General features: G+C 39.0%; 1 protein-coding gene across 1 annotated transcript in view; it reads left to right on the top strand.

Annotated features, from left to right (window-relative positions):
* The window catches only part of FAM149A (family with sequence similarity 149 member A), a 37,619-nt gene extending 24,214 nt beyond the window's left edge, over window positions 1-13,405 (top strand). Inside the window, 9 exon segments of the mRNA XM_061177394.1 lie at window positions 388-578; window positions 1,422-1,576; window positions 5,021-5,124; window positions 5,594-5,803; window positions 8,886-9,006; window positions 10,226-10,325; window positions 10,328-10,353; window positions 10,440-10,518; window positions 13,170-13,405. Coding sequence (XP_061033377.1) covers window positions 388-578; window positions 1,422-1,576; window positions 5,021-5,124; window positions 5,594-5,803; window positions 8,886-9,006; window positions 10,226-10,325; window positions 10,328-10,353; window positions 10,440-10,518; window positions 13,170-13,243 — 1,060 coding nt within the window. The 3' untranslated portion in view covers window positions 13,244-13,405.
* Window positions 13,406-19,046: the final 5,641 nt, after the last annotated feature.

A 19,046-nucleotide genomic window follows, 5' to 3' on the forward strand; every position in this document is an offset into this window, starting at 1 on the left:
CTTACTGACAACGTGGCTCAGACAGAAAACAAGAATTGTGTTCAGCATGTTGTCGAAAGTGGAAAGGCAACTAGCGACCTTTGTCCCCCGGGGCTCCAGGTGCCCTATACCTGGCCACCCAGGGGGGCAAAGGGGAAAGTCCAGTCTCTACACTAAATGCCTATTTGGTTCTTAGACAAAAGCTATCAGTATTGCCTAATAAACATTTGCCTCCTGATTGAAAGCTGTTACATTAAAACATAGCAAAGTGCTGTTTAAAAAGAATGTTGGGTTTATTTATATATGTACAATGTATATATATGTGTGCATGTTGGATAGATAGATAGGTGGCATTATTTGAACTTCAACCTTTGATACTTTAGTAATGAGAATGGGTTTTGTCCTTAGTGACGAGGACTGTCTTGAACAAAACCCAGCTCATCATCACAGGATGTGGCATAAGCATGGACTTCCTCCTGTATCCCCGCATGACTGTGTCAGAGACGCGGTGGCTGCAGAAGTGTTTGATCACGTCTGGACAGCTGTGGTGGAAATACTGGAAAAGCTGATTAGAAAAAACTGGGAAATTACACTCACAGGTACTTAATTTGTAGAAGTTGACCTAATGAAAAGAAAAAATAACTCCTGTCCTCAGCTTTCTGCCCCACCAGTTTGGCCAAATCTAGGATCTGACTGGGGTGAGAAGGGAAGTTGGGTTTTCTGCCTTTATTCACAAGTGAGCTTTAATCACTTCAAAAAGGACATTCTCGTTTTTTGAGCTATAAAAATAAGGTAGAGGCATTCCTGAAAAAAACACAGAAATACACAAGAAAGAAGCTACAAGTCACTTTTTAAATTCTGGTTTAAAAAATTACCTAACTAATCTCTAATAATGGGATATTGTTTTTTAATTATAGATGACATTATTTATAAAATAAAATGTAAACAAAGCTAATTTATTAATCACTTCATTTACCTGTATAAAATGTTCTCTAAACTACTTGAAACTGAGCAGAAACAAATTATGGAAATGTCAGTGGTGGACAGTAGTGACTAGTATTAACCAATTTGTATAATAGGGAAATAATCATTAAATATTAATAGTTAAATTTTACTTAATTAAATTTACTTAATTAAATGTTACTTTTTCCAATCAAAGGGATTAATTGGGATATTATAATATACCAAGAATCCTTCTTGCCCCAGTGTATAATCCCGATTTTTCTACGTACCACTGAAATGATAGTCATTTCATTAGATGCTCTTGGAAAAGCGTCAGCCCATTGCTCTGTGGGGTCTTTCCTCTCTGTAGGAAGGTTCAGCAGCCACAGCAGACTCAACTCATGGTATCTCAAGAACAAATATTCTCTTTGAACAGGGGATTTTAAGTACATGTATTTGATAGTATTTTTCTTAATAATATTGATTTTTCTTTGGCACAGAAGGAAAAAAACAGAAAGAAAAATTGAAAGTAGCCGAGAATAAATCTCCACCTCTGGTCATTTCCTGTATTAATGCTGATGTGTCCAGTGTTCCCCCGTCCAGAAGTTCTGAAACTCGAAGTGTAATCCTGGCTTCTCATCTTAACCCACCTCAGGTAGATGCTTTTCCACTCTCTCTCTCTTTCCTTCAATCTTTATATCTCTGGCCTCAGTTTGTCAAGAGTGCCATTCTATTAAATTCTATTTTCAAGATATTTGGGTCTGTTGGCCAATAAGACTAAAATTTAAAAATAATTGTTTCATGGAGTTGAATAGAATCGCCAGATTCTTTGATAGAGTAGGGACACTCAAATTTGAGACTTTCCACCTGCTTTGAACTGTTTCCATATTTTTGAAGAAAAAAAATGCTTTCCCCAATAGTTCTAGTCAATTTGAAGGTTACAGATGTTCTCCTGTCCTCCCACCAAAGTGATAAAAGACTCGATCAATGAGTATACGTTAGGTTCATTCAGCATTGAGTTTGTATTAAGTGAACTGTATTAGGTGTTTTAAGGAGATGTAGAGATGAACACAGCATATTCCCTGACCTAGTAAAGTGAAGAGTATGATACAGGTCAGATGCAAAGTCTTCTGTGAGCATTGTGCAAAAAAGAGTTGTAGGAGAAGCAGGGAGAAAATGATTTATTCTGCCTGGAGTGAGGCTTTATCTTTTTGGTTGGAGGTGAAATTTGAACAGAAACATGAAGAAATGAGTAGGCTTTCCTGGATAGGAATTCTGAGTGGGTCAATTCAGACCCACATGGAGGAGTGAGGGAGGGGAGCAGTGATTGGATGAGGCTTAGAGGATGGGATGCTGGGACAAGCAGAGCCACTGTGGCAAGACCAGGGCGTTTGGAATCAAGAGACCTATGAGGGGAATTATCTTGGACATGTTGTTTAACTTTTCTAAACTTCAGTTTCTTTATCTATAGAACGAGGGTAATAATATGTTGTGCAAGGGATTGTTGTGAGGATAAAGTCATATAAATATGTGAGAGCTCCTAACACAAGCATATACTGGGAACTCAATAAATTTTTCTTGAATTGTGTCCCTATTCAAAGATCTAGTGGAGGGGCTTCCCTGGTGGTGCAGTGGTTAAGAATCCGCCTGCCAATGCAGGGGACACAGGTTCGAGCCCTGGTCCGGGAAGATCCCACACACCACGGAGCAACTAAGCCCGTGCACCACAACTACTGAGCCTGTGCTCTAGAGCCCGCGAGCCACAACTAGTGAGCCTGTGAGCCACAACTACTGAAGCCCGTGCTCCTAGAGCCCGTGCTCTGCAACAAGAGAAGCCACCACAATGAGAAGCCCGCGCACCACAACGAAGAGTAGCCCCGCTCGCCGCAACTAGAGAAAGCCTGCGTGCAGCAACGAGGACCCAGTGCAGCCAAACATAAAATAAATAAATAAAATAATTAAAAAGAAGAAAAAGATGTAGTGGAAGGTGAGACTGGAAAGGATGAGCTTGCTTATGGGAGACCTTCAGGAGTGCTAAGGAGTTTGGAGTTTATGTTTGCACAGCCCGTCTGCTGTGGGGAAGCTGAAAAAAGATAAGACAGGATTCCTGGTCCGTACAAGTTAGTTGGAGGGAGTCAAGCCATACCAAACAATACTACACACACACACACACACACACAAAGAGGCAACCTAGAAGATATGTTTAGAGTGGATGAGAGTTTGAGCTTTGGATATAGACTACAACTTTGGAGTCCAATGTCACAAGCTATTGACTCTGTGACCTTGAATCTGCCCCTTTCTTTCAAAGCCTGTTCCATTATCTACGGGATCTATGAAATAGGAAGCCGTGAGAATTAAAGGAGATAAGACATTTAGTACAGTGTGTGCCAGAGAGCAGACTAAGTGTTAGCTTTGATTATTATAATCAGATGCTAATTATAGATCATATATTTTATTATATTATATATTGTAATTAGATGTCTTTTAGCTCATAAATGCTGTGGGGTTCAGAGGGAAAATAGCATACCCTTCACAAAGTAGAGTAATACATGAACTAAATCCTAAATGACAGGCAAGATTCATTAAGCTGAAAAAGAGAAGGGAGGGTGACAAGGCAGAGACAAAAATATGCACCCGGCGTAGGAGCAGTAGGGCCCAAGTTTCACGGAGCAGTGGATGAAAACAGAAATATCTAACAGGATTGTTTTACCCTCTAGTTTAAGGGCTTTACAATTAGTCTTTGTTCGTGCTGTTCAAAAGAAACTTTTGGAATTGCTACCAGTTTAATGAACTTTTTGGTCTCTTTAAAGTGCTCTGACAGGCTCAACAGTATTGCCCACTTTTCATATTAAAATATGAAGTATGAATCGCATATAAAGGAACAGTTGATGACAACCTAGAAGAGAACCTTTAACTATCAGGCAATATAAATACACTTGAGAAATATGGAGATTTTAAAATCTAAGGATTTTTTTTTAACAGATATTTTGTTGTGTTTACAGTTTTTTATGGTTTTTCAAAATGCTTTTTACGGCTATTTTGTTGTTTGCATTTGGATAAAAGTTAAAAGAACGTGAATGGGCAACAAAGTTTAAAGTAAAAATAAAATACTAGTAGAGTTTATTTTGAAATAGTCAAAGCATTTTAGTGATAATCACAATAGGTCTTAATTTATTCCTCTAACATTTACTTTTATATATATTCAATATGAGGAAAATGTGATTAGGGTTGCCACATTTTTCTCGAACTATAATTCTAGTTTCAGAAATCCTGTTTGCCTGAAGCTATATATTATTCTAAATCCTAGTTGATCATATTACGGGATGGAATAGGAAATTAATAATTATTAAGCCCTTACTTCATGCTTTCACCAAGGTTATCGAATTGAGTTCTCCTAATAACTCTATGAAGTAGGAATCATTACCCCCAGAGTAAAGATCAGGAAGTTAAAATCTTTCCAAGATGACCAAGCAGGGGCCACCGAGAACTGGGATTCAAATGCAAGCCTTTCAGACTCTGGTCTCAGGTTTTCCCAGGCTCTGGAGCTGGTCCGGGAAGCTCACTGGGGTGAGCTGTGAAGGGTTGGGTCGGAGGAGAGGTGCCAGGCAAGCTGACCAGTGGGAGCTGGGACACCTTTTCTTTGCTTCTCCAGACTCTCTGTCTACCCTCTTCACCCTGGTGAAGGTGAACACACAGCGAATGAACAGAGGGTTCCCTGCCCTGCAGCTTTGGGGAGCTCAGAGCATGGAGGAGAATGAGGCCTGGCTTGTTTCCTCCTGGCCCTTCTACCGGGTCACAGTGGGTTGGTGGCATTTCTCCATCAGCTACCCTGTCCAGATTCCAGAAACCTCTCCCTCACTTCTTGCTGCTCCGAGCCTAGGTGTGGTAATGTGTCCCTACTGTTAACAAGCCTTGGGGAATTGGTCATTCCTTATTCATTTCTCTTCACACATCTTTAGAAAGTATAGTCCCTTTATTAAATGCACCTCAAATTAGCCAGTTTGAGGCTGCCCTTTGTTTCCTGCGGGTTCCTGACAGCCATCAGTAATTGCAATGGCTCTGGATGCTTTTTAATTTTTATTGTTTTCACTTTCCTCAGATTCATCGCTTCTCCAATAATTTTTATAGTGACTTGAATGGTGTGATGACAATTCAAGCAAAACCACTTCAGCAGAGACCTACCTATTTTGCAGATAGAACACAGTACGTATAAAAAATAATCACCCAGCCTCTTCCCTGCGCTGGACACACTCGACCACTAAAGACCACAGAGGACAAGATGATAAGAATTGCATTTAATCCCATGCTCCAGGTGTGTCTCAGCACATACAGCCAATGTGTAAGAGTGAAAACACCCTGTTCTAATGACAACCACAAAACAATTCCTGCTAGGTTGGGGCTGATAAGAAAAGGGGACTGTAGCTGTGAATTCTTAATCCTGTGGGCTATATGGTTTGATTACAAACAGTGAGAGACTTAAAACAATGAGATCTTTTCCCCCTGTCGATGATCCTTCACTGAAATTAAAATTGAACTGGAAATGCTGGTCTGTCCATTCATTCAACAAATAGGACTAAGTTCTGTGTGCCGGGCCGTGTTCTAGACAAAGTCTAGTAATGGGCAAATGCGTAGAGCTTACATCTGAGTAATGAACTTGACTTCCCTCCCCCAGGGGTGAGCAAGAGGACAAATCACTGGGTGTAAGGGCCGGTGCTCTTTCCTCGGCCCAGCACCGGCTGGCACGGATCTTGGATGCTCGCGGGCTACAGACTTCTGCAAAGAAAACACTGGCATACAGGAGGCTGCCTTCTCTTACCTCAGAATCACAGAGAATAAAAATCCCCAGTGTGTACGGTGATGAAGTTCTTAGGGGAACAAAACTGTAAGTCTTGTTTCTCTGGTGGTAAAACAAAGGTCACGGAGGACAGAGATGCTTGTCAATTAGGGTCTATGGTTTATTCCGGACAAAGCATCCCCTGTCAAATCTTATGTGGACAGTTTTCTAAGTAGTTCATTATTTGGATATTTAACATGAATTTGTTCCAGTAGTATACTTAGCTAGATACTAGAATATAAAGTCAAGTCATGTATCTACAGCACAGGCAGCTAAGCGCAATGAAACTCTTGATGGAGAGGGTCTTAGATGGGTTTCAATGGCTGAGTCTGTAAAACTAATCATTAGCTAATGCTTTTATATATACATAATTAATACTTTCATTGTGAGGTGTAAAAACTGATGTACATAAGATGCTGTTAAAATAAAAGGGACATATACCCATTAGTTTTTATTTATCTTGAAGGGCGAGTTTCATTCTGTGTAGGGAATTTCAGAAAAGCTTTTGACCTTAGGGATCAACGTCAAATCACTGCCTTATTAGAAAGGAATTTGTCTCTTCCTTTATTGTAGAATTACGAAGGAGCTTTCCAGTTTTCTCACTCACTCAAGTGTGAGGCAATACTTATGTTAACAACAGCCAGTGTTTGTTGATTGCTTTCATGTTCCCAGCACTAGCTAAATGAATCACATTTATTATCTTATTTGTGACCTACCACGAACCTTTGAGTTGGTACTCACATTATCCCAAATCTAAGATGAGGAAACAGAGGCTGAAAGAAGTTGAATAACTGGCCAAAGATCATCCCACGAGGGAGGGGCAGAGCTGGGGCTCCCCCACAGTGCTGCCTGGCTTTGGAGACCAGCCCCTGGACCACCGGGCAACCAGGCTTCCTGCAGCACGGGAGGCAGTTATTACAGGGACCGCATCTAGGTCCCCGTGCGGGGGGGATGCGTAAGCAGCTGCCAATGCTTAACGAGTGACTGGACTCCTTCGAGATGCATTCCACAGCACCCCTTACAACTTTATGATAAGTCAGCGTTTCTTTCACTAGTCGGAAGTGCTCTTTCCAGCTTTATTTGAGTCTGCTCTGTTAATTCTTTCAAGATCTCACTCCCTCCTCCATGTCACTTTGGCCACCTGGGACCCTCTTCATCATCCTCTGCCATGTCAATAGCACATTACTGGCTCTCTCCTCTTCCTCCCAGCCCACCCGGGCTCCACTGTCAGGCTTTCATCAAAAACCTTTTCTATTTTTTATTGAAATAAATTCAGACACCTCCAGCTGTACATTCCCTTCCTGTCTTGTCCTGGCCTCTCCCTATTTGTAGATCCATGTTTTTCAACGTTTTAAAAATTATTGCCATGCCAAGAAGCCCTTTTAGGGTATCTGTCCTAATTCCTCCCCCACCTGTGAAATTTTAATATAGTGTAGAGTTTTGTACTATTTTTAATATCTGTGTTTTATACATAAAAAGAATAAGATTTTTGTTGTCCCACCAAGAGCCAACATTTGCCCTTTGGGGGCAACATCACATCTTTGATTATGGCACCTGCTTTCCGTTACTTCTCATCACTCACCTTGCTTCTGGTCAGCATTATCTCCTCTCTGACCCACAAACATACCAGCTATGCATAGTCTTACTTCTGTGATTTTGTTCATGCTCTGTCTTTCCTTTTGATTAAAATACCATTTTTTTCTAATTATCAAAGTACTACAAGTTCACCAGGGACCATTAGGACAGTACCAAAAATATAAGTAGAAATCAAAGATCCCCTGTATGCTCAACACATAGAAATATAAAAATGACAACAGTTGGTAAATTTACTACTAGTTTTGTCTATGATTAAATTTCTTCTTTTCTTTCCATTATTGTTTTTCTAATACTAACATTATCTTACTATTTTATAATGTAGCTCCTTTTCATATACTCTTCACTTAACATTATTCATATTTTCCATATTATCAGATATTTTTGAAAGCATGATTTTAATGACTAAAATATAATTATGTGGGTATATAATAATTTACTGTGTTGCCCTATTACTGAAAATTTTCATTTCTTCTATATTTTCACTATTATATTGTACAGTGAACATTAGCCTACATAAATTTTAGTAAGGATGTCTTTAAACTGTTTCCCGGTGGTGAGTCCTAGAAGTAAAGCTACCAGGTCAAAGGTTATGGATATTTTTAAGGCTCTTGAAATATTTTTCCAAAGTTCTTCTAAGAATGGTTCTACCAACTTATAGACCCACTAGCAATCCACAAAACTTTTTCCTTGCAGCCTGTAAACTTTAGTTAGTATGTATATTTTAAAGCTTGATGAGTCAAAAATTGTCATATTTTAATTTTCATGAATTAATTATTAATAAATAAATGAATTAGAATCTGTTTCTAGAATATCCATCTCTATTCTTGTGCACAAATTAGACAATTTAATTTTTCAGTGTTAATATGTGGTAGGGAAGGTCTTTTATCATCATTACTCTTCCTTTGTTAAAATTACTCACCCATGTTGACAAATAAATTTTACAATCTGGTTGTCAAATTTTAAAAAAAGTATCACATTGGACCTCATAGCATTAAATCTATTAAAAATGTAGGAATAATTGACATTTTCACAAAATGTAGTTTTCCCATCAGAGAACATATTTTGCCTTTTATGACCTTACATAAATTTTTGCGGTTTTCCTCATCTAGGCCCTGCACATTGAGAATTAATTTTATCCTTCATTGATTGCTCTATTCCCTAAATTTCTACAGCGCTTGTATTCAGAACCAGACACTGTAGCACTATATTATATCAACTGCATTGCATTGTAATCTAATTACTTGATTTGTTTTCAATACTTTGTAATCTTCTTAAGGAGAGGAACTAGATCTTCAAAAACTTCCGTGTTCTGCGCAGGGGCTAGCATAGCTGAGCACTCAGTAAATACAGGCTCACAGTCTTTACTAAACACAGAGGTGACTGGGGCTGGGACTCAGTCCCCCGCCCATCTTCCAGAAACTCAGCTCACCCTACTTGGCATTTCCTTTGGGAGGCAGGTTGTGATTAATAGCTTCGCGGTAAGGTCTGTCCATCTCTGTACCTGGTTGCTCAGGTCATGTTGTTGTGTTTACAGGCAAACTGACGTGGACCGCACGGCCTCCCCACCAGTTCAGACCTCAAGGAGCAGGTTGCCACCAATAGGCTCAGAGACTGGGGAGCAGAATATGGCAGTTCCCAGATCGCGCCCTGTTTCTGTAAGACAGATTTCTTAATATTTAAGTGCACCATTTACATTGTTTGTTGGAAAACAAACAAACATAATTTGGACACTTCCACATGAACACGGTAGCATAAAATGTCTCCATGATCTGTTTCTTGAAAGTAACTGGCTTGTGAGAATTTATAGGAGGTGGGAGGATTAATTCAATATTTTGTGAAATAAAAACATGGCCCGAACTAAATCAGAAAGTCCAGGTGTCAAGGCAATATCTGATGGTCAAGATGGTGTAGTGAAGAAAATAGCATGAAGATTACGTCAGGGGACAGGCAGATCTGTGTTTCAATCCTGCCACACAAACTGATTTGCTTCCAATTAATCTCGCTGAGCCTTAATTTTCTCACTTATAAAAGGGAAATAATGATTCCTACCTCAAAGAATTGTTATAAGGATTAAATGAATTTATAGACGTTAAATATTGCCTGGCATAGATTAAGAACACAGTAACATACCCTGCCATTTTTCTTAGCTCTCATTTTTACAGTTAATCTTTGCCATGTTCACTGGAATGTAGGCGCAATGTCTTCTTCACCCAAGCTCAACTCAGCCAAGCAACCACAGAAAGTCTGGGGAAGGTATGCTGCTGGGTAGAAAGCCTAACCAGATTTCCCCCAGATTTATAATGACTGCTCACTTCACTCCAATACAAGTAACTTGTGTCTATTTTATAAGACACAGAAGACCCCCAAGTGTGAGAACATAAAGCCTAGAGAGAGAATAACCAGCTGAGGCAGGGCTTTCTCTCGCATTCCTTCTGCCTCCTTGAATATAACGGTAAAACTCATTCTCAGAAGGCAAGAGTTGCAAAGCTTTAATATTGAACTTTAGAATATTGTGGCTTAGAGTGGAATCCTAAAAGCAGTCAAATATCACATTAAAAAAAGTCAGATGCTTCACAAATGCAGAATAACATTTCTATCATAGTTTAATATTAAGAATTTTATGCGGTTAAGGTTTTTAATCCATATTTACTTATTAAGGCCCTACCACTTTACCGGGTTAAAAACTACAATTACATAATTAAATTGATATGTGTGTTTAGTGGACCTTATACTTAGCAATATCTAAATAAAAGTTTTCAAATAAGCGAGTGAATGAATGATAAACGAGCAACTGATTGAAGCATATATAGATTTTCTTTTGTCTTTTTAAGGATTGCATTTATTTTAAACAAGAGCATATCACCCTTCATTTAGTTCAGAGGAAGGCATCCACAAAACCATGTGTTGAGTGCAGTACCTGTCCGTGTAGAACGATCACCCCTTCAAGAAAGATCTCTGGCCACGGAACAGTTTTCAAGCCCAGCACAACCCATACATTTCGGGTCGGTTCTCTGTTAACCATAACTTTCATTTTTAAAAATATTTGAAACAATAAAACTCATCCCTCATTTTATTTTTCTTCTAACAGTCAGATATGCCTCGAAAAGGTTCATTGACACTGAGGGAATCTGCTGGTCACACATGGACAGGTCAAGGTTTTTTGACAGGTCGGTGTTCTCCATATACAAATAAAATGATGTAATACGTGAAGTTTCAAGTTTTGACAAGAGAAATTGGAGGTTATCGACCTTGAGAGGACAGTTTTGACCAAGAGTTTGTCATCTATGGCTATATCTCAGGAATCTCCATAAAGAGCAAAACTGCAAAGACAAGCACTTCTCTGCTGTTGGTTTAAAAACAAAAAGTAACTGAGTAAATCTGAAGATCGAAGTGGTTTTGGTAAACGATTCATGAATCAATTGGGCAGCATCTCATGTGGCAAACAGAGAGATATTCTGAGGAGTTGCAGGGCATGGAAGGCTTTTATAAAAGGAAGGCAGGACAAGGAAAGGAGATCATCAGCAAGGAAAAAAGGAAAGTTCATTGGAGGAAAGTAAAAGTTCAAGTGATGATAGCTTGTCTTTGGCTGAGCTGCCGGGTTTTCCATTGGCTGGGCTTGTTGCTGGGCAAGAAGGAAGTCTTCCTTCCTCCTGCTGGGGTAGGAATGTAGCTGCGCTTCCTGCTTGGGAGAGCAAGGTAGTCTCTTCCTGTTGGGGTCAGTCAGCTACTGATGTCTTCCCGGTGGGGTAATTGAAGGTGAGTGGTGGGCAGGGCATGAGAGCTCCCACTACTGGCCTTCCGACCCCAACTTTGGGTGAGGTTTCCTTTTATTAATTTGCACAATCTTAAAGGAGAAAATGCCCAAAGTTTCCTAATAATTTAGAGCCTCACCCTCATAAAAAAGAAAATGCTGTCTTGAGTCTTATGAGAAATCAATGTCTCTCTCTGCTGTAGAGTTTCCATGCTTTTCTTCTGAATGAAACTCTATTTTTAGATTCTCTTTGAAGATCTCATTATAAAAGTGCTTCACAAAATTAATACAAATCTTCTAGTTATTTTATGATGTAGAGTTTTACAGATAAATACTTATTCTCAGGTAGTATGCCATTTAAAGAATGAAGTTTCTAGACTGAATTCAGGCCTACGATGTTTTTGTTTTTTTTTTTTAATGCAATTTTTTTTTTTAATTTATTAATTTATTTATGGCTGTGTTGGGTCTTCGTTTCTGTACGAGGGCTTTCTCTAGATGTGGCGAGCGGGGGCCACTCTTCATCGCGGTGCACAGGCCTCTCACTATCGCGGCCTCTCTTGTTGCGGAGCACAGGCTCCAGACGCGCAGGCTCAGTAATTGTGGCTCACGGGCCCAGTTGCTCCGCGGCATGTGGGATCTTCCCAGACCAGGGCTCGAACCTGTGTCCCCTGCATTGGCAGGCAGACTCTCAACCACTGTGCCACCAGGGAAGCCCAGGCCTATGATGTTTTAATTTTCAAAACCGTTACCAACATTTTTGTTCAAGGAGGCAATGTAGCATCGTCATGAGGTGTGCCACTCTGGAATCAAATGCCTCATTTCCATCCTGACTCGAGCACCTACTAGCTGAGCACTTTAGGAGAGCCTCAACTGCTCCGGGCCTCAGTTCTTTTATAACAGACTAGATGGAGAAAACAATTATTGGAAAAAATGTATGGAAAGGACCTAGCTAGATGCCAAGCATACACTGCTCAAAATTTATGAATCATTTGTATTATAGATAATCTCAAATGTAGAGGATAATTTGCTGTTTTAAGGGAAATACTTAATATATTATAACTTTAAAGTAAATCTAGTATAATTCAAGCACTGGGACAACTCAGGTTTATCACTGTTTATGTCAGCCCTTCTATAGTTCTATAGCATAGTGATGTCAAAATTTCTTTTTCTTTTGAGATTTTTCTCCTATGCTCATAGCTCTAAGCTGCTGTGTCTTTTGGTTGCTTTTTGCTTTGTGCATTCCCCAGGAGTATTCGCTGTCATTTTCAATGACAATAGTTCTTTCTCTAAAAGGCAGCCATGGTATGTGAGAGACAGAACAGTGATGGTTGATAAATATGATTCTGCAGATGGCCAGTAGACAGTGGTGCTAAGGAGTTTTGATGAATTCAGTTTCGGAGATGTTGACTGCAGCGTGCTAAGTGGAGATGCCGAATAGTTTGTTGGGCGCACAGGAGTAGAGGTTAGGAGAGGAAACTGGGCTCTGAATTTGTTTAAAATCTGCACTCTTAATTTTTCACCAAATACTAAGTCACTCTATTCTCTTATCAATAACTTTGTGACAACTATCATTATTGCTGGTTGGAGGCCTTTTTCATGTCTATAGAAGTGATTGAGGGTACATAAGAGATGTTCCTGTATTTCTAAAGATTTATTTTCTTCTTCTCTGACAAGCAGGCTTGTGGTCTCTTGCTTACCTTTGCTTCCAGGTCCAAAAGCGCAGGGGCTATTAACTTATTAACATTATTTCTATAGCAGAAAAAAAAAAAAAAAAAAGACGGAGAAGCTGAGGGACCAACAGTGGGAAGGACTTCTTAAGGTAGCTGACAGAGTTCTCTGGGGGAGCTCACGGCCAGGACCGAGGCCCAGTGGAGGGGGTGCACCCCTCTTTCTTCTCAGCACCCAAAATGGCAGTTTTTCCAGATGACTATTTCCTGATTTGTGTACAAGTGACATAAGTTTTTTTTTTTCGTTTTAAAAAATATCATCTGCATGGAACATTTAACACGATCCTTTTGAGACCTGGGATTTGTAACATTTTAATGAGAATTTTGCTTGATGTTTCAGGTTCACAATTTCCACCTAAATCTTTTCAGAGGACAACTTTGACTTTCAGAAAGAGATTCCAAGTGGCGTCTTGATGTGACTTCACCAGGGCTACAACACCTGCTGGAGCATTCAAAGCCTCAGTACACCATTTATCACTTGAAAAATAGAAGAAGTATTGTTATGTATCTGTCTGACAGTCTGAGATGTTAGACTGCCTGAGAGAAATGCAAACAAATAAACAACTTAATTTTGAACACTTTGTGCTGTAAAGAGAATGCAAGTCAAACTCACCAACCTTCTTCATTATCGGAAGCATTCCAATAAAGGTTCTTTAGGCTTTGCTCAGAAGAATCTAATATGTGTTTATAATTCATCCTTTTATTAATTATACACAGACACACACATGCTTAGTGCGTGTATTCACACACTACTTAATATATGAAAGTATATTATCTAGGAATATGCCATTTTATCTAGGAGTATGTTATGTCTTGACATTTTTTGTCTCATTCTATTATTAATTCCATCAAACTCCTAGTCACTAATAGACATTACTCCCTCCTTTAGAAAATAGCAAAGTCATCTTTGGTGCAATATGACAGGTTGACTAATGTTCAGATTGTTCTAGTCATTGTGCTGACTTGCTTATACCGTTTTAAAAAAGCACTTTAGTCATGAACCTCTTTGAGGAATGTCAGTGGCTGTCTTAAGCCAATTTTGTTTTACTAGTTTTCATGCTCAAATTCAGGCAGTCTATTTAAAATAAAATAAAATAAAATATAAAGGAGTATAAATGTAGTTAAAATATATTGCATATGGTTTCATCTTTATTGTTTACAACAGAAGTGCTCGTCCACTGGAGGGAAGGCTTTGCAGCAGCATCTTCCTTATTTCATTATAATCTGATCTCTGCTCAAATGTCACCTCTGCAAAAAGCCTTCCCCCCGGATCCCTCTGTTTAAACAGCATCTCTCCCCTCCCTCTGTCCTCTAGCCCTGCCTTATTTTCCTTCAGAGCATGTGTCCTGACCTGACATTAATACAGAAAATGGAACAGAGAAGCCACAGGAGCAATGATCAGTTGAAGGCAACCCTCTAGGGTCCTTTATCTTTTGCTCCTCTTTCGCCCTTAACCTACCGTTGTTTTCCTTTATAGTGATCGAAACCCTTAGACTCCGTTTGATATTCTCAGATCTCGAATGACCATAATTTCTTCTTTTCCATCAGATAATTATATTCTGTGAAGCTAACTTTCATTAATCCAAAATGAGACTTTATATTTAACCATATAAATGTATGATAGATCATTTTCAGACATAATTCTGGTTGTAAGAAGAGAAGATTATTGCCAACTAATAGATGTCTGGAAATTAAAAAGTACATTGGGGCTGGAATTCGTGTTGTCCTTTATCACAGAGTGGACAAAACAAAAATGAGCCGAGAGCCTTGCCTCTGAGAGATGATTTCTCCTTTCCATCCTCTGCTCCATTTTCCATGGTAGTGGAACCAGTTAGGGAGCGGACATGAGGACGGTCACTGTATCTATACCCCTTCTGCATGGCCGCAGGTCCGTAACTCCAGGTAATATCCCTAACGCTTAGTTACCTTCACTAAGCAGACCAAATCATTTTGAGAATTTTCTAAACTATCCCCAAACATTAGCTATAGAAACTTTCAAGAGAAAATATCAGTTTGAATTTCATTGTTGGCAAACATGAGGGATTTCTAGACATGTGAGCAGCCTGGGGCCCCGTTCCTAAGGGTCTCTAGTCAGGTGCGATCTGGTCCATAATTACTGCTAAATGTGCCCCTTCTATCCACCCTGCTCTTTCAGAACCATTCAGGCTATTTTATATCAATTTCCAGGAACCATCCAACTCCTTACCTAATCAGCCCAGACTTCTTAGAAGGGAACCTGACTGATACACATCTTAAACTAACATTAAGGTAGACTATCCAGGACTGTTTTTTCATAGAAAACAACTGAATAGATTCCATGGTAGCTTTACTTTATCGGGCTTCAGAGTTTCGCAAATAAGAATCTATTATTATATATATTGACAAAAATACTTTAAAAAATAGAAGTACAGTGGTCTAGACTCATACCTTACAAACATTTTCTATTGGAAAATAAAGTACTATTTTAGAGATAAAAAAGATTTGGCTCTACCACTCACTTAAAAAAAAACCAACCTGCTCATGCATATATTTTAACACCTGTATTAAAGATAATACAGATAATAATTTAGAGTTTAGTAAATAATGCTTAAATCAAGGATGGTGTAGGGCAGTGTTTTCATAATAATCTACTTTGATAAATGAGTCTCATCTTAGAATTTCCCTTACAAAGTTTGAAAAAGGCAAATCAAATTACTCCTGAGATCAATTTTTAAACTAAGGTTAGTGACTATATTAATTAAAATGTCAGTTTATCCAAAACCAAAGAAGAAATGAAGGAATTTAAAAATAATATAAAAACATGTAAAATACCATAGAAAACTACTAGATTGTATGAATTTATTACTATACGAAGTATCCATAGAGTTGTTATTCTGAACTAGAATGGGATTTCTATACCAATTCAGAGGTACATTTTTATAATATCATAAATCATTTGCATATTATATTTTTATTGTCATTGTTTTCTTATGACTACAGATCATGGTTAGGATGTTTAATTCTTTAATTTTTAATAAAAAGTGTCGAGTTTTCAAAAATTCATTACATTTATAAAATCTTCTTTAGATTCCCAATTTTCAATATAATTTGTGTAAATATCTCTCTATTCTGCAGTGTCTAATACACAGGTTACTCATTCATTTATTTCCAACTCCATAGCAAACTTTTCCCTGTGAATTCAAAATATATATCCATATATGTTTGTGAGGGTTTTACCTCATTTATGAGTACACCAATTTAATCTTCATTTCAGAAAATGGCATTCCTGTGCGGCAATCATACTTGGTATTTATCAAGCACCGCCTTTGTATAAGATTCTGTTCTAAGCATTGGGCTGAACAAGACAAAGTTTTGCCCTAATAGAACTTATATTCTAGTGGAGGGCAGAGACTGTATACAAATCAATAGAAACATAAGGTGAGATAACAATCAGTGCTATGAAGAAATATAAAATAAGGCCATGTGACAGTGGAAAGAGTTGCAACTTTAGATAGAACAGTCAGGGGAGGCTTTATTGCAGAGGTAGTCTTTGAGCAAAGACTCAAAGCAAATGAGAAAAGAAGCCATGTAGAGATGAAAAAAAGAATTCTAGACAGAGGACAAAACACACAGCCCAAAACACGAGCATACCTGGAGGTTTGAAGAGCAACAAAGAGGCCAGTGGGACACGGGATGGAAATAGCAAGGGGGTAAATAATAAAGAATGAGATCAGCAAAGTAATAGGAGCTGAGGGTTTAAGATCCTTTTTGGCCTTGGAAGTTGTAAATTATCTGAAATGGGGAGCCACTGGAGAGTTTTGAGGACGGAGTGATGTAATCTGACGAGATGATGTTTCAGATCAGATGATAGTGGTGCAGCTGGGGAGAAGTTAGGGACTTTGGGTGTGTTCTCAAATTGGAGCCAATAGGATTTGCCGTTGGATTGGATGAGGAGGGTAACAAAAAAAGAATCCAGATTGACTCCAAAGCTCTGGCTTAACACTTGGAAAGATGGTGTTGGCCTTTATCCAAATCGGAAAAAGCTCAAGAGGAGCAGATTTGGAAGCATGTTGAAACATGTTTGTTTGAGACGCCTAAGTGGAGATGTTGAGGTGTTTGGAGATCTGTCCCTGGGGTTTAGAGAGGAGGTATAGACTTGGGGGGGGGGAGGTATATATATATATATATATATATATATATATATATATATATATATATATATATATATATATGGTATTTAAGTACTGAAATGGATGAGATAACCAAGAGAGTGAGAATTTAGAAGCAGGGAAAAAAGAGTTCTGAGCCCCAGGCATTTTAACATCTGGAGGTATGGGATGTGAAGAGAAACTAGCAAAGCAGACAGAAAGAATGACTGGTGAGGGAGAAAAAAATCAAGAGAATATGGACTCCTCAAAGTCAGTTGGGGGTGGTGGGGTTCAAGGAAGTGATAAGGACTCAAATATGTTGAATGCTGTTGATAAGTCAATTTAGATAAGGTCTGAGAAATGACTTAAAGATTTAGCTACATGGGAGATATTGGTGATCTTGACAAGATCTGTGCTAGAAGAATGGACAAGGCAAAAGTCTGAAGAGGCTTCAGGAGAGAATAAGAGGAGGAATTGAAGACAGTAGGAATTTACACTGATCATTTGATGTGTGTGAGTATATAGATAACATAGTTCTATATCCAGTGAGAATTTATTTTTTTAATCTAAATTAGATATCTTTTTCATACTGGGAATCATTCGAAGTGAGATAAAATTTAAGGAAATCAAAGTGTTAGCATTTACAAAGCCTTTCTGTAGTTTATAACACATTCTGGCCCATGACTTTAACTTTCAGAAGCACTTATTTCAAGCTGGGGAGAGTAGCAAACAAAGACCTTCCAAGTGGGAAGGGATTCGTCCTTTACTGTAGAATGAATCTTCAGGAGAGAAAGTAAGTTCACACCTTCCTGCTCAGTTGGATTACCTCCATGAAGCTGACAATGAATGTGGTTACAAAGGCAGACAGATTGTCTTCACCTTGGCACAGCACTGTTTCCTACACAGAGCATCCTTACATTTTATAGTGGACCTTCTAAGAGGCAGCACTGTGTACTTTGCTGCCAGGAGAGAAGGATGGTGCTGTGCATTTCTTGCAGGCCTGGCCATCTGACTGGTTTCCTCTGAAATGTAAATATTCCAAGGCAGTATGAGAAGGGTCCCATCTGGTAACAAGAAAACCACAGGAAAGATGAAAGGGAACAAAGGGACAAGGCTTTTATTTTGTTGACCCTTAAAAAAATCTTCAGTGTCCTCTTCCTCACCCACAAATTGCCTTCAAAATAAAACTAAACCGTGTACGCCTGGCAGTCAAGGTTTATTTCAGCTTGCCCCACGCCACCCATCAACATCATCTTGCTCTAGGCACTCTGAGCTACCTTGTGCTCCAAGCAGGGGCCCCTGCACTGTCTCCTGAACCCCTCATATCCTTCCCTGGGCTGGAGCACTTCTTTTCTCATGCTGCCTGGAGCACTCACTCCCCCCACCCCATCCCATCCCCATCCCTCCCTCTTTCTCGACTTCCTGAGGGCTGCAGTTGTACGTTATATTCCTTGTTTTGTCCACAGGGATTAGCAGAGAGTCAGATATAGACAAATCCTGTACTTTTATAGCTTTAATTGACCTTGTGGCTCAGCCTCAGTCCTTTAGAGAGAAGGAAATGAAAGCCCAGAAGATATACTGAAAGTTATTACACAGATATATTTTTTAAAAGTGTTAAAGTAATTAAACAATATGGAAGGGAATAACATAAAAAGTGTAAGTTCTTCTCCATTCCCACACAGTCGAGTTGATCACTATTTTTCTTTCCAGATATTAGTCTAACTGCAGAGAAGAAAATTCTCCCAAAGAGGGCATTACATTATATACTTTGTTCTGCAACTTGTTTATTATTATTTTCCGCTTAATATTTCATGAACGTCTTTCTGTGTCAGTATATATAGATGACTTGAAGAAATTCAGTTGGAGAAAAGCCTTAGGTATGTTTTTCTCTACATCAAAGAGGCTCTGCAGGTGGCTGCGAGTAAAACTAATCCAATTAAGCAAAATAAAAATGCAGGGTATTCTCAATATCCCATCTTCCTTGGCACTTTTCCTATAGCTTAGGGACGTGCTGCTAGGAGAGGGACCCTCCATCCCAGCTCCTTTGTGAAGAGGGATCAAGTGTAGACAAGGGAACCAGAGTCAGGATT

This window comes from Eubalaena glacialis, chromosome 20 (assembly GCF_028564815.1).
Source record: "Eubalaena glacialis isolate mEubGla1 chromosome 20, mEubGla1.1.hap2.+ XY, whole genome shotgun sequence".
NCBI classification, from domain to species: Eukaryota; Metazoa; Chordata; class Mammalia; order Artiodactyla; family Balaenidae; genus Eubalaena; species Eubalaena glacialis.